This window comes from Lithobates pipiens, unplaced genomic scaffold (genome assembly GCF_037356315.1).
Source record: "Lithobates pipiens isolate NorthernLeopardFrog02 unplaced genomic scaffold, aLitPip1_a1.2 Scaffold_28, whole genome shotgun sequence".
NCBI classification, from domain to species: Eukaryota; Metazoa; Chordata; class Amphibia; order Anura; family Ranidae; genus Lithobates; species Lithobates pipiens.
In genome coordinates this window covers 84,274,640-84,287,010 of record NW_027507789.1, presented here as the reverse complement: position 1 = coordinate 84,287,010, position 12,371 = coordinate 84,274,640, and the positions used below count along the sequence as shown (strand labels likewise).

The 12,371-nt window shown below is 40.4% G+C and overlaps 1 protein-coding gene across 3 annotated transcripts in view; it reads left to right on the top strand.

The window, feature by feature from the left end:
- COASY (Coenzyme A synthase) overlaps window positions 1-5,298 on the top strand; it is a 639,852-nt gene extending 634,554 nt beyond the window's left edge. For all 3 annotated transcript variants that reach the window (XM_077459443.1, XM_077459444.1, XM_077459445.1), the window contains one exon: window positions 4,781-5,298. In XM_077459443.1, the coding sequence (XP_077315569.1) occupies window positions 4,781-4,855 (75 nt within the window). In that variant the 3' untranslated portion in view covers window positions 4,856-5,298. The remainder of the gene's footprint in view (window positions 1-4,780) is intronic.
- Window positions 5,299-12,371: the final 7,073 nt, after the last annotated feature.

The window sequence follows — 12,371 nt, the reverse complement described above, 5'->3', positions numbered from 1 at the left end:
AGTCATAATGGCAACAGAAATTACCAAAATGACCCTGATCAAAAGTTTACATACCCTGGTGATTGTGGACTGATAAAATGCACACAAGTTGACACAAAGGGGTTTGAATGGCTATTAAAGGTAACCATCCTCACCTGTGATCTGTTTGCTTTTAATTAGTGTGTTTGCATAAAAGGTAAATGAGTTTCTGGACTCCTGACAGAGCCTTACATCTTTCATCCAGTGCTGCACTGACGTTTCTGGATTCTGAGTCATGGGGAAAGCAAAAGAATTGTCAAAGGATCTGTGCAAAAAGGCAGTTGAACTGTTTAAAACAGGAAAGGGACTATATTCAAGGAATTGGGAATGCCAATCAGCAGTGTTTAAACTCTCATCTAGAAGTGTAAAATGAGGGGTTCTGTTGAAACCAAACCACGGTCAGGTAGACCAACTAAATTTTAGCCACAACTGCCAGGAAAATTGTTCGGGATGCATAGGAAAACCCACAAATAACTTCAGTTGAAATACAGGACTCTCTGAAAACATGGGGCTGTTTCAAGATGCACAATGAGGCACTTGAATAAAGATGGGCTGCATGGTTGAGTCACTAGAAAAAAAATAGTAATGCAAATGCCACAAAGAATCCCGCTTACAATATGCCAAACAGCACAGAGACCAGCCAAAACCTCCTGGCACAAAGTCATTTGGTGTAATGAGACCAAAATGTAGCTTTTTGGCCGCATCCATAAACTCTACATTTGGAGAGGAGTCAATAAGGGATATGATGAAAGGTACAGAGATGTGCCGCTGTTGTTTTGGGGATGTGTGAAATTCAAAGGCACTGCGATAAATGCTATGCCAAAATCGCAATAATCGTGAACAGTATAAACATGCTGTTTTTTTGTGCAAAAAATTATAATCTATAATGCTGTGTGTTAAATCAATAAACCTGTGTGCCTATGTTAAAACAATGCTGTGTAAATGATATGTATAACTATAAACTATAGCAGGTCTCTGTGAAGTATACTGTCAGTTCTAATGTGTGTGTATACACCACACGCACAGGGAAGTAAAAGCAACAGTCTATGCACTGTGTCTTGTATAGACAGAGGAAAATGCAGCAACACTTAAACCAGAATCCTGAATGACATTCTCCAATGAACGTTTTTTAGGCGTGTCACTCAAACCTCTATACAGCAGAAAATCAGCTTGTCTCAGTCAAAGGGTAAGGTAATCACCACCGATCCCTGATAGTGAATGTTCCTCTGTCTATACCAGACACAGTGCATTGACTGTTGTTTTTATTTCCCTGTGTGTGTAGTGGATACACACACATTAGAACTGACAGTATACTCACAGAGAACTGCTATAGTTTGTTATACATATCAGTTACACAGCATTGTTTTAACATAGGCACACAGGTTTATTGTTTTAATACACAACATTATAGATTATACTTTATTGCAAAGAAAAACAGCACGTTTATACTGTTCATGATTATTGCGATTTTGGCATAGCATTTATTGCAGTATTCACTGCATTTATCATCATAGGTTTTTTGTACAATCTGTGTCTTCCCCTTTGTATGCACAGCGTCGTTGCACATTGTTTACTGCACAGCATATTCTTTGCACATTTTTGCTCTTTTTCACAGTATTTGGAACTGCCATTTACCTTATAGGAATATATCAGTGGTTTGTTATGCAAGACGTCACGTTTGGCACAACACTGTTATTCCTCACAGAATATTTGCAATTTTGAACAGCTCTTTTGCACAGTATCTATTTGCACATATTTGGGGTTTTTTTTGCACTGATTGGCCCCTTTCACGCGGGACAGATCCGTAATGATTCGCCCCGTGATGATCCGCCTGCTCAGCGGGGATCACTCTGTTCATCTCCGCTGAGCCGGCGGATCACAGGGCGGTCCCTGCACAATGTGCAGGGACCGCCCTGTCAGATCTCCGCTCTCCTCTATGGGGGATCGGATGAGCATGGACTGTCTGTCCATGTTCATCCGATCCACTCTGCAGACGGATAGAAAAATAGGATTTTCCTCCGTATGCAGAATTGGACCATATCGGAGACAGACGATATCGAGTGTCAGCGGATGTTCATCTGCAGACACCCGCTATCCCATAGGGATGCATGTATGTCCATATTGCATCCATCTGTTTCTGCATGTGTGAAAGGGGCCTTAGTGATGCATTTGAACAGTTTATTTTTAGTTGCGCTTATTCGATTTTACTATTCACATGAGTGCACAGTACACACTCCGGATATAGCTGCAATTACCTAGTTTATCATTTTTTATATAGATAGTGCGATGGACCCTCACTATTCTTCAGCCAAACCCTAACCATGAGTGAAAGAAAAGTTTTAGTGTTATCATTTATATTCTCTGAAAAATGACCAATAAGTCATAAATTGTGCCAGAGTATGTAAACGTATGAACACAACCGTATGCAATATTTTTATATATATGGGTTTGTAATAAAGAACGTGACATGTTTTTTCTCTGTGATCTTCTTTTTTTTTTTTTTTTTTTTTACACACACTTGATTCTTTTTCTGCCATGCCATATACAGTGCCTTGAAAAAGTATTCATACCCCTTTGAAATTTTCCACATTTTGTCATGTCACAACCAAAAACAAATGTAGTTTATTGGGATAAAGTGACACATATTTGTGAAGTGGGAGGAAGATGATAGTTTTCAAAATGTTTTGCAAATATGTGAAAAGTGTGGCATGCATTTGTATTCAGCCCCCTTTACTCTGATACCCCTAACTAAAATCTAGTGGAACCAATTGCTTTCAAAAGTCAATTAATAAATAGAGTTCACCTGTGTAACCTAATCTCAATATAAATACAGCTGTTCTGTGAAACCCTCAGAGGTTTGTTAGAGAACCTTGGTGAACAAACAGCAAAATTGTGAAGTGGAAGGAATGATAAATGGTTTTCAAATTTTTTTACAAATATGTGAAGTGTGGCATACATTTGTATTCAGCCCCCCTGAGTCAATACTTTGTAGAACCACCTTTCGCTGTAATTACAGCTGCATGTCTTTTTTTGGGATGTCTCTACCAGCTTTGCACATCTAGAGTGACATTTTTACCCATTCTTCTTTTCAAAATAGCTCAAGCTCTGTCAGATTGGTTGGAGAGCGTCTGTAAACAGCAATTTTCAAGTCTTGTCTCAGATTCTCAATTGGATTTAGGTCTGGACTTTGACTGGGCAATTCTAACACATGAATATGCTTTGTTCTAAACCACTGCATTGTAGCTTTGGCTGTATGTTCAGGGTTGTTGTCCTGCTGGAAGGTGAACCTCCGCCCCAGTCAAGTCTTTTGCAGACTCTAATGCCCCGTACACACAAGTAGATTTTGCGTCGGAAAAAACTTGGATGATTTTTCAGACGGAATTCCACTCCAGCTTGGCTTGCATGCACATGGTCACACAAAAGTTTGCTCAACTTTCGACCATCAAGAATGCAGTGACGTACAACACTACAACGAGCCGAGAAAATGAAGATCAATGCTTCAGAGCATGCATCAAATTGTTTCGGAGCATGCATAGGAATTTTGCACATCGAAATTTGTACAGATAATCAGAACTTATTCCGACTGAAAAATTGAGAACCTGCTTTCAATCTTTTCCTGGTGGGAATTCAGCCGGCAAAAGTCTGATGGAGCATACCCACAGTCGCATTTTCCAACCAAAAGCTCTCATCGGTCTTTTGCTGGCAGAATTTCGGATCGCGTGTACGGGGCATAACAGGTTTTCTTCTAAAATTGCCCTGTATTTGGCTCCATCCATCTTCCGATCAACTCTGACCAACTTCCCTGTCCCTGCTGAAGAAAAGCATCCCCTCAACATGATGCTGTCACTATCATGTTTCACGGTGGTTATGCTATGTTCAGGGTGATGTGCAGTGTTAGTTGTCCGCCACACATAACGTTTTACATTTAGGCCAAAAAGTTTAATTTTGGTCTCATGTGACCAGAGCGCCTTCTTCCACAGGTTTGCTGTGTCCCCCATATGGCTTCTCGCAGGCTGTAAATGGGACTTCTTATGGCTTTATTCTTGCCACTCTTCCATAAAGGCCAGATTTGTGGAGTGCACAACAAATAGTTGTCCTGTGGACAGATTCTTCCACCTGAGCTGTGGCTCTTTCAGCTCCTTCAGAGTTACCATTGGTGCTTGGCTACTTCTATGATTAATTGCTCTCCTTGCCCAGGCTTTAAACTTCTCCAAAACGTTATCCCTGGCCTGTCTGGTGTGTTCCTTGGCCTTAATGATATTTGTTCACTAATGTTCTCTAACAAGCCTTTGAAGGCTTCACAGAACAGTTTTATTTATACTGAGGTTAAATTATACACAAGTGGACTCAATTTACTAATTAGGTGACTTCTAAAGGTGATTGGTTCCACTAGGTTTGAGCTGGGGTTATCGCCGTAAAGGGGGCTGAATACAAATGCACGCCACACTTTTCACATATTTATGTGTAAAAATAATTTAAAACCATTTTCCTTCCACTTCACAATTATATGTGCCACTATGTGTTAGTCTGTCACATAAAATACATTTACGTTTTTGTTTGTAACATGACAAAATGTGGACTTTTTCAAGGCACTGTAATAGGACTTTTGTATTATTGTCCTGTAAGTTGTGCACCCCAACCTGTTTACATAATATAGATGCTTGTTTCTTGAACTAAAAATATGTGCCTAGCTCTTTGGGACATTGCCAGAGTATCCTGCATACTTTTCTGAATTGAGTGTTTGTTGATTTCTGTTTGGCAGGTTCAGAAAGCATGGGATCTTCTCCAGCAAAGGATCCACTATAATGCTTCCAATGCAAGCCCTGTTTTAAATTAGGAGGAAAATAAAAGCCTTGTTTTAGAATATTGACATTTTAAACGCCTCACCTTTTACTGTCTGTGTAGTTTTATTTTTGTTTTTATGTATCTCAAAATGTTTTATGGTCTGAGCACATTTACACATTGCTGGGACAAACGTACTGGGAAGCACTAAGTTCCTTACCTTTTCATATCTTTGATCAGTAAACTTTGATTACTAAATGTATGAATGTTTTTTGATGCCTTCAGCAGTACATGGGGTAAAAAAAAACAAAAAGCATTGGAACCAATTTATGAAACTTTGAGTATGGAAAAGAATGGCTATTGCCACAAAGCTAATACAATATAAAAAATACCACGTGCAACCATAAACCAAAAATTAGCAGCTAGCACAACAGATAAATTTGTTGTCAAGTGAAAAAGTGCATACAGTGCAGCGCTAATATCACCTAACCAAACAAATGCAACAAAATCATGAATGAATATAAATGAATAATAACCAATGCTGTGACTGTAAATCACACTTATTTGATAAATAAGGAAAAAGTGATAAGTTTCACCAACACTCTCATGTATATAGTGCAATGTAAAGAAAACACAAGTTATATATTAATCAAAAACTGGTGTAAAAGTCAACTGACAGCTGAGATGTGACCTGTCGAAATTGCGTCCCAAAACTTATGGATACTGCATCTCCATGCACGGTTGTTTAATATCAATTTGCACCCAACAAATGGGAAAAATAAAAAAGGGCCACAGTGTAATTCGGTATATCTGATAAAATGTATTAAAAGTAGTGCACTTACATTTAAGCAGTAATTTCAAGCGCTTATAAAAACAATGGTGGCAGTGGAGTCCTACCGACGTGTCTGGTGTGTCTCTCCACTGCGGTCTAACTTACATTTAAAGACAATTTGACCCCACTGATGAGAATCCAGCTCCCGGTGTCACCGCACGTTTCTGACACTAACTTTCGTTTAAACGCCAAAATGGCCGACCGGTGTGCATTCCACTCCTCCATATCATAATCAGAAATGCGTTCCAGCAAACGCTCGACTTCCGGTTCCTCCAAAATGGAGAATGCGTTCCAAGCCTCATTAGGCATTCGTTCCAACAGTCATTACCACATAATGTATAATGCATGGTCATGACGCTTTTAAAAGCAATATAGAGACATACAATGCAATATACTGTAATATTGGCGATAACCAACCCAAATTGAGCCAAAAAATGTAACAAACTTTGGGACACCTATTCGAGATGGATTCTCTGAAGGAAGCTTTACATCAACAAAGATGGCAAACAGTATGTGGGCCGCACAATAAGGACCTTCTCCACGAGAGTGGGCAAACATATTGCTTTAATTAAGAGAAGGGACTCTAAGCATAGTGTCCCTAGACATTATAAGGAATATCATAATGGCAATCCGGTAGGATCACAATTTATTGCTATAGACAAGTACATCCCCCCCTGGAAAGAGGGGGTGCTATGACCAGAGGTGTCTCCCGTCTCCAGACCTTCTGGATCTACAAGCTTTAGTCCCACTCCCCATTCAAAATGAACGGGGAGTGGCACATCAATGCTTTTATTAATGAATCCTAACCAATTTTTTTTTTTTTTTGGGGGGGGGGGGGGGGGTATTCTGGGCTGTATGGAATCTATGACCTAAAAGATTGGTCTTTGTTGATGTAAAACTCCCTTCACAGAATCCATCTCTAATATGTGTCCCAAAATGTGTGACATCATTTTTTGGCTCAATTTGGGTTGGTTATCGTCAATATTACAGATTTTCATTATTAACATAAAATTAATTGTAATAGTGTATGTCGATTTTTTTTTTGTTTTCTAGCATCATGGACATAGAATAGTAGTTTTTTTTTTTTTTTTATAAATTATTTATTTTTGATTTTTTTTTTTAACCACTTGACCACTGGGTACTTAAACACCCTTTATAACCAGACCAATTTTCAGCTTTCGGTGCTCTCACATTTTGAATTACAATTACTCAGTCATGCAACACTGGACCTATATGAAATTTTTGTCCTTTTTTTCACACAAATAGAGCTTTCTTTTGGTGGTATTTAATCACTCGTTTTTTTCTTTTTTGTGCTATAAAAGAAAAAATACAGAAAATTCTGTAAAAAAAAATAATTTTTCTTTGTTTCTTTTATAAAATTTAGCAGATTAGTAATTTTTTCTTCATACATTTTGGCCAAAATTTATACTACTACATATCTTTGGTAAAAATAAGTACAAATTGGTGGATATTATTTGGTCTTTGTGAAAGTTATAGAGTCCACAAGCTATGGTGCCAATATCTGAAGTACTGACAGCCTATTTCAATTCTTGAGACCCTAACATGCCAGAAAAGTACAAATACCCCCCAAATGACCCCTTTTTGGAAAGAAGACATTCCTATGTATTTAGTAAGAGGCATGATGAGTTTTTTGAAGTTGTCATTTTTTCCCACAATTCTTTGCAAAATCAAGATTTTTTTTTTTACTTTTTTTTTTTTCACAAAATTGTCATATTATCAGTTTATTTCTCACACACAGCATATGCATACCACAAATTACACCCCAAAACATTCTGCTATTACTCCTGAGTATGGCGATACCACATTTGTGAGACTTTTACACAGTGTGGCCACATACAGAGGCCTAACATGCAGGGAGCGTTCTGGAGCACCCAGGACAATTCTGACATTTCTCTCCTACATGTAAAAATCATCATTTATTTGCTAGAAAATTACATAGAATCCCAAAACATTATATATGTTTTTTTAGCAAACACCCTGGAGAATACAATGGTGGTCGTTGCAACTTTTTATCTCGCACGGTATTTGCGCAGCAATTTTTCGAATGCTTTTTTTTGGAAAAAAGTTTTGTGCTTAAAAAAAAAAAAACACAGTAAAGTTAGCCCAATGTTTGCATAATGTGAAAGATGAAGTTACGCTGAGTAAATGGATACCTAACATGTCACTCTTCAAAATTGCACACACTCGTGGAATGGCGCCAAACGTCGCTACTTAAAAATCCCCATAGGCGACGCTTGAAATTTTAAAAATAATGGTTATATGTTTTGAGCTACAGAGGAGGTCTAGGGCTAGAATTATTGCTCTCGCTCTAACGTTCGCAGCGATACCTCACATGTGTGGTTTGAACACTGTTTTCATATGTGGACGGGACTTGCGTATGCGTTCGCTTCTGCATGCGAGCACATGGGGACATGGACGCTTTAAAAAAAAAATGTTTTATTGTTCATTTTACTTTATTTTAGTTTGACATTTTTTTCCCCAAAAATACATATATTTGATCACTTTTATTCCTATTACAAGGAATGTAAACATCCCTTGTAATAGGAATATGGCATGACAGGTCCTCTTTACAGTGAGATATGGGTTCAGTAAGACCCCACATCTCACCTCTAGGCTGGAAAGCCTGAAATAAAAAAAAGATTCTGGCTTTGATCGTATTGGCAAGTCAGTAGAAGCACCGGAGGGCAGCGGGGGGGTGTCTATGGCTGGGTATTGCAAGGTATCCCCGACTATGGCTGGGTATCTCCGAGTATGGCAATTTATGGCAGGGTATTGCAGAGTATTGGCTGGAATTTTACTGCAGAGTATTGGCGGGTACTGCAGAGTATTGGCGGGTGTTGCAGGGTACTGCAGGGTATTGCAGAGTAATGGCAGGGAATTGAGGGGTTCAATTTCGGTGAGCAGCGATGTGGGCACTGCAGATGCAGCCCACAGCGCTGCTGACACCGATCTCTTCCCCCTCCGCTGTACCGATCGGTACAGAGAGGGGGAGGGAGGTTTGTTTACAAGTGATCACTCCGTCATTTGACGGAGCGATCACGTGGTAAACGGCCGCGATGATGTGATCCATAATGCAGACCCGGCGGTCACGGATGCTCTTGAGTGCGCGCGAGAGCGGAATTCTGGGAAGACATCCTATGATGGCCTCCCAGAGTTAAACAACCGCCCTGTAGCCGTCATTCGGCTATGGGCCGGTTGTTAAGTGGTTAATTACCATTCAGTGATGATGCAGCATTCCATTCACCCATACTTTGGGTGGAATTGATTGCTGTATTACCATATGACCCCCATGTTTGTCACAGTAAGAGAACTATATACAGTACTATTATTTCGGCATGTATGTCTCTATATTGCTTTTAAAAGCCTCACGTCCATGCATTATACATTATGTGGTAATGACTGTTGGAATGCATGCCTAATGAGGCTTGAAACGCATGCCGGTTCTCCATTTTGGAGGAACAGAAAGTCGAGCGGACGTTGGAACGCATTTCCTGTTATGATATGGAGGCGTGGAACGCATGCCGGTTGGCCATTTTAGTGTGAACCAGAAGTTAGTGTTAGAAACGTGCAGTGACTCCAGGAGCTGGATTCTCATCAGCGGGGTCAAATTGTCTTTAAATGTATGTTAGGCTGCAGTGGAGAGACACCCCAGTCTATTGAGATGAAACGCGTCGGTAGGATCCACTGCTGCCATTGTTTTTATAAGGGCTTGAAATTACTACTTGCATGTTAAGTGTACTGCTTTTAATAAATGTTATCAGATATATGGAATTACACTATGCAGCCCTCTTTTTATTTCTCCCATTTATTGAGTGCAAATTGATATTCACCTGCTGTGCATGGAGACACCATAAAGCCTTATTGATTCACAGAACGTAAGTCTGAATTTTCTGGTAAGCCTGCATCCTCATCGGTGGTGGTGCTGTCACACGGGTGGTCACAAGTTCCGTTTTGATTTCTGGTGTATTTAAAGCTCTACAAAGCTCTGATTATCACTGGGGACTTTATGACAATTTTGTATGGACTTTTACACCAGTTTTTGATATATTACTTTTGTTTTATTTACATTGCACTATATACATGAGTGTTGGTGAAACGTATCACTTTTTCCTTATTTATCAAATAAGTGTGATTTACAGTTTGTCACAGCATTGGTTATTATTCACTTATATTAATTTATGATTTTGTTGCATTCGTTTGGTTAGGTTACGTTAGCGCTGCACTGTATGCACTTTTTCTATTGCCGCAAAGCTGGCTGCTCATGTAATTTTTTGTAAAATTGCATAGAAATAGAATTCAATTGAATTGCTGATTGTAGAAATAGAACTGGTTTAAGTGTTGGTTAATGGAAAATAAATGCAGATATTAACAAAAGTTGTAAATCTTATACATCTGCCTGCTGAATAAAATCTTTGCTAAATCTGAATTTGAATCTGCATATGTTTTTTTACAAGGGGTGTGAAGATAAGCTTCCCTTAATCCCTGTACTTGAAACTATCTATCCAAAACCATACCTAGACAGGCCGATAGATTTTCCTTCTCCATGAATCAGCCCTTGGCTCCAGCCATGCCTGTTATGCTACATAGCTGCTTCACCATTTGTTGCCAGTGCGCTGATTTTCTAGATTTATATTTCATCCGACATAGACCTGGATCAAAGAACATAAAGCCTGACGCACTATCACGCATGTTGAACAAGTCAGGCCTCAAATTCTCGCCAGTGGCTGAACATGAATCATACTGCTATGTGAAGCTTAAGGCTGCATTCACACCTGAGCGTATCAAAGTCACATGTTTTTACCACAATTTTGTTCAGGTTACCCATGTAAAGGGCAGAAAATGCCTGTAATCTTCCCCAAATAAGCTCATGTTCTTTGTTGCGCTTAGGGCATTTTTCAGGCATTTTGCTTCAGATGACAATACACTCAGATGTGAACAGGTGCCATTGAAATGAATGTGATTTTGCTTGTTGGGCATTTTTCAGGAGTTTTTCTTGGCATTTTATGACCTGAAAACTTTCAGGTGTGAATGCAGCCTCAAGGAAAGCTTGTGTTGAGAGAATATGTTGCTATCACAATGTGAAAATGCTTGCTACCTGGCTGTCATGCTAATGCAGAGGTCTCAACACTTGGAATATCTGACACAAATTATTAAAATCAGGGTCAGCTGTCAGAAACCATGAACCAGACCGAGACAAAAGTACAATTAAATCACACTTGTTTGTTAATAAAAAGGTAAATAGAGTAAGCGTAGTCAAAGCATAGCCAGAGACCAGTAACCGGATCGAGTAGTCAGCCAGGCCAGAGTTCAATAACCAGATTGGATAATCAGCCAGGCCAGAAGTCAAGGATCCAAGTGGAGGAACAGCAAGCAGGATAAGGAACCAGAAGGGATGTCGGCAAGCCAGTCTTTGAACAGGAACGCAGGAGATGTTTTTTTTGTGATGTGACCGAGGTGAAGGGAGAGATGAAGTGAGCTGGACAGCTTTAAGTAGGCAGATCAGACAAGCAGGTTCAGGAACAGCTGGGTAACTGTGGAGAGAGATGAGAGCTGGCAATTAGCCGACAGCTGAGCAGTCAGCCCAGAGAAGGAAGGGCTAAGCCAGCCCTGACAGTACCCCCTCCTCAATGACCCCTCTCCCTTGGAGGGCCACCGGCCTTGAGGGGAAAACATATATGGAAATCGCGGAGGAGGACAGGGGCATGTACGTCCGAGGATGAAACACAGGAGCGTTCCTCGGAACCGTACCCCTTCCAATGCACCAGGTACTGTATGCGCCCACGGAACCTACGGGAGTCAACAATGGATTGTACCTCATACTCCTCATGGTTCTCAACCTGTATAGGGTGAGGACGTGGCACCGAGGTGGTAAATCGTTTGCAGACCAACGGTTTCAATAAGGAGACATGAAACAAATTTGAGATGCGCACACTAGGAGGACGGTCCAATGCGTAAGCCACTGGGTTAATCCTGCAAAGGATACGGAAAGGCCCAATAAACCGAGGTGCAAATTTCAGTGAAGGAACACAGTTGGAGGTTGCAAGACGTCAGTTAGACCCTGTCCCCAACCTGGTAGGAAGGCGCAGACGTCAGCATGGAGTCTGTACCTATCATTAGCATGACACAGTCACCTGGATTTGTACCCAAGTAGAACGAAGTCCACAGAGATGCTCCTTTAACACAGGAATACTCTGCAGAACAAACTAGTCGGGCAACATCGAAGGTTGGAAACCATAATTCGCCATAAATGGAGACAATCGTGAGGCAGAATTCAAGGCACTGTTGTGAGCAAACTCTGCCCATGGTAATAGGTCTGACTAGTTGTTATGGTGGTCAGAAATATAGCAATGTAGGAATTGCTCCAAGGACTGATTGGCTCGCTCTGCGGCCCCATTAGACTGCGGGTGATATGCAGAAGAGAAAGCAAGCTTAATTCCCAACTGTGCACAAAAGGTTTGCCAGAAACGGGAGACAAACTGACTGACTGCCCCTGTCCGAGACAATAACCTTGGGTAGCCCATGTAAGTTAAAGATCTCCCGAGCAAAAATGGAAGCCATTTCCCTAGAAGTAGGCAACTTCTTAAGTGGAATACAATGACACATCTTTGAGAACCGGTCAACCACCATAAGGATAACAGTGTTGACTTCGAAGTTGAGAACCCTATAATCAATACAAGGTCTCAGTTCACAACTCTTCTTCACAAAGAAGAAACCAGCA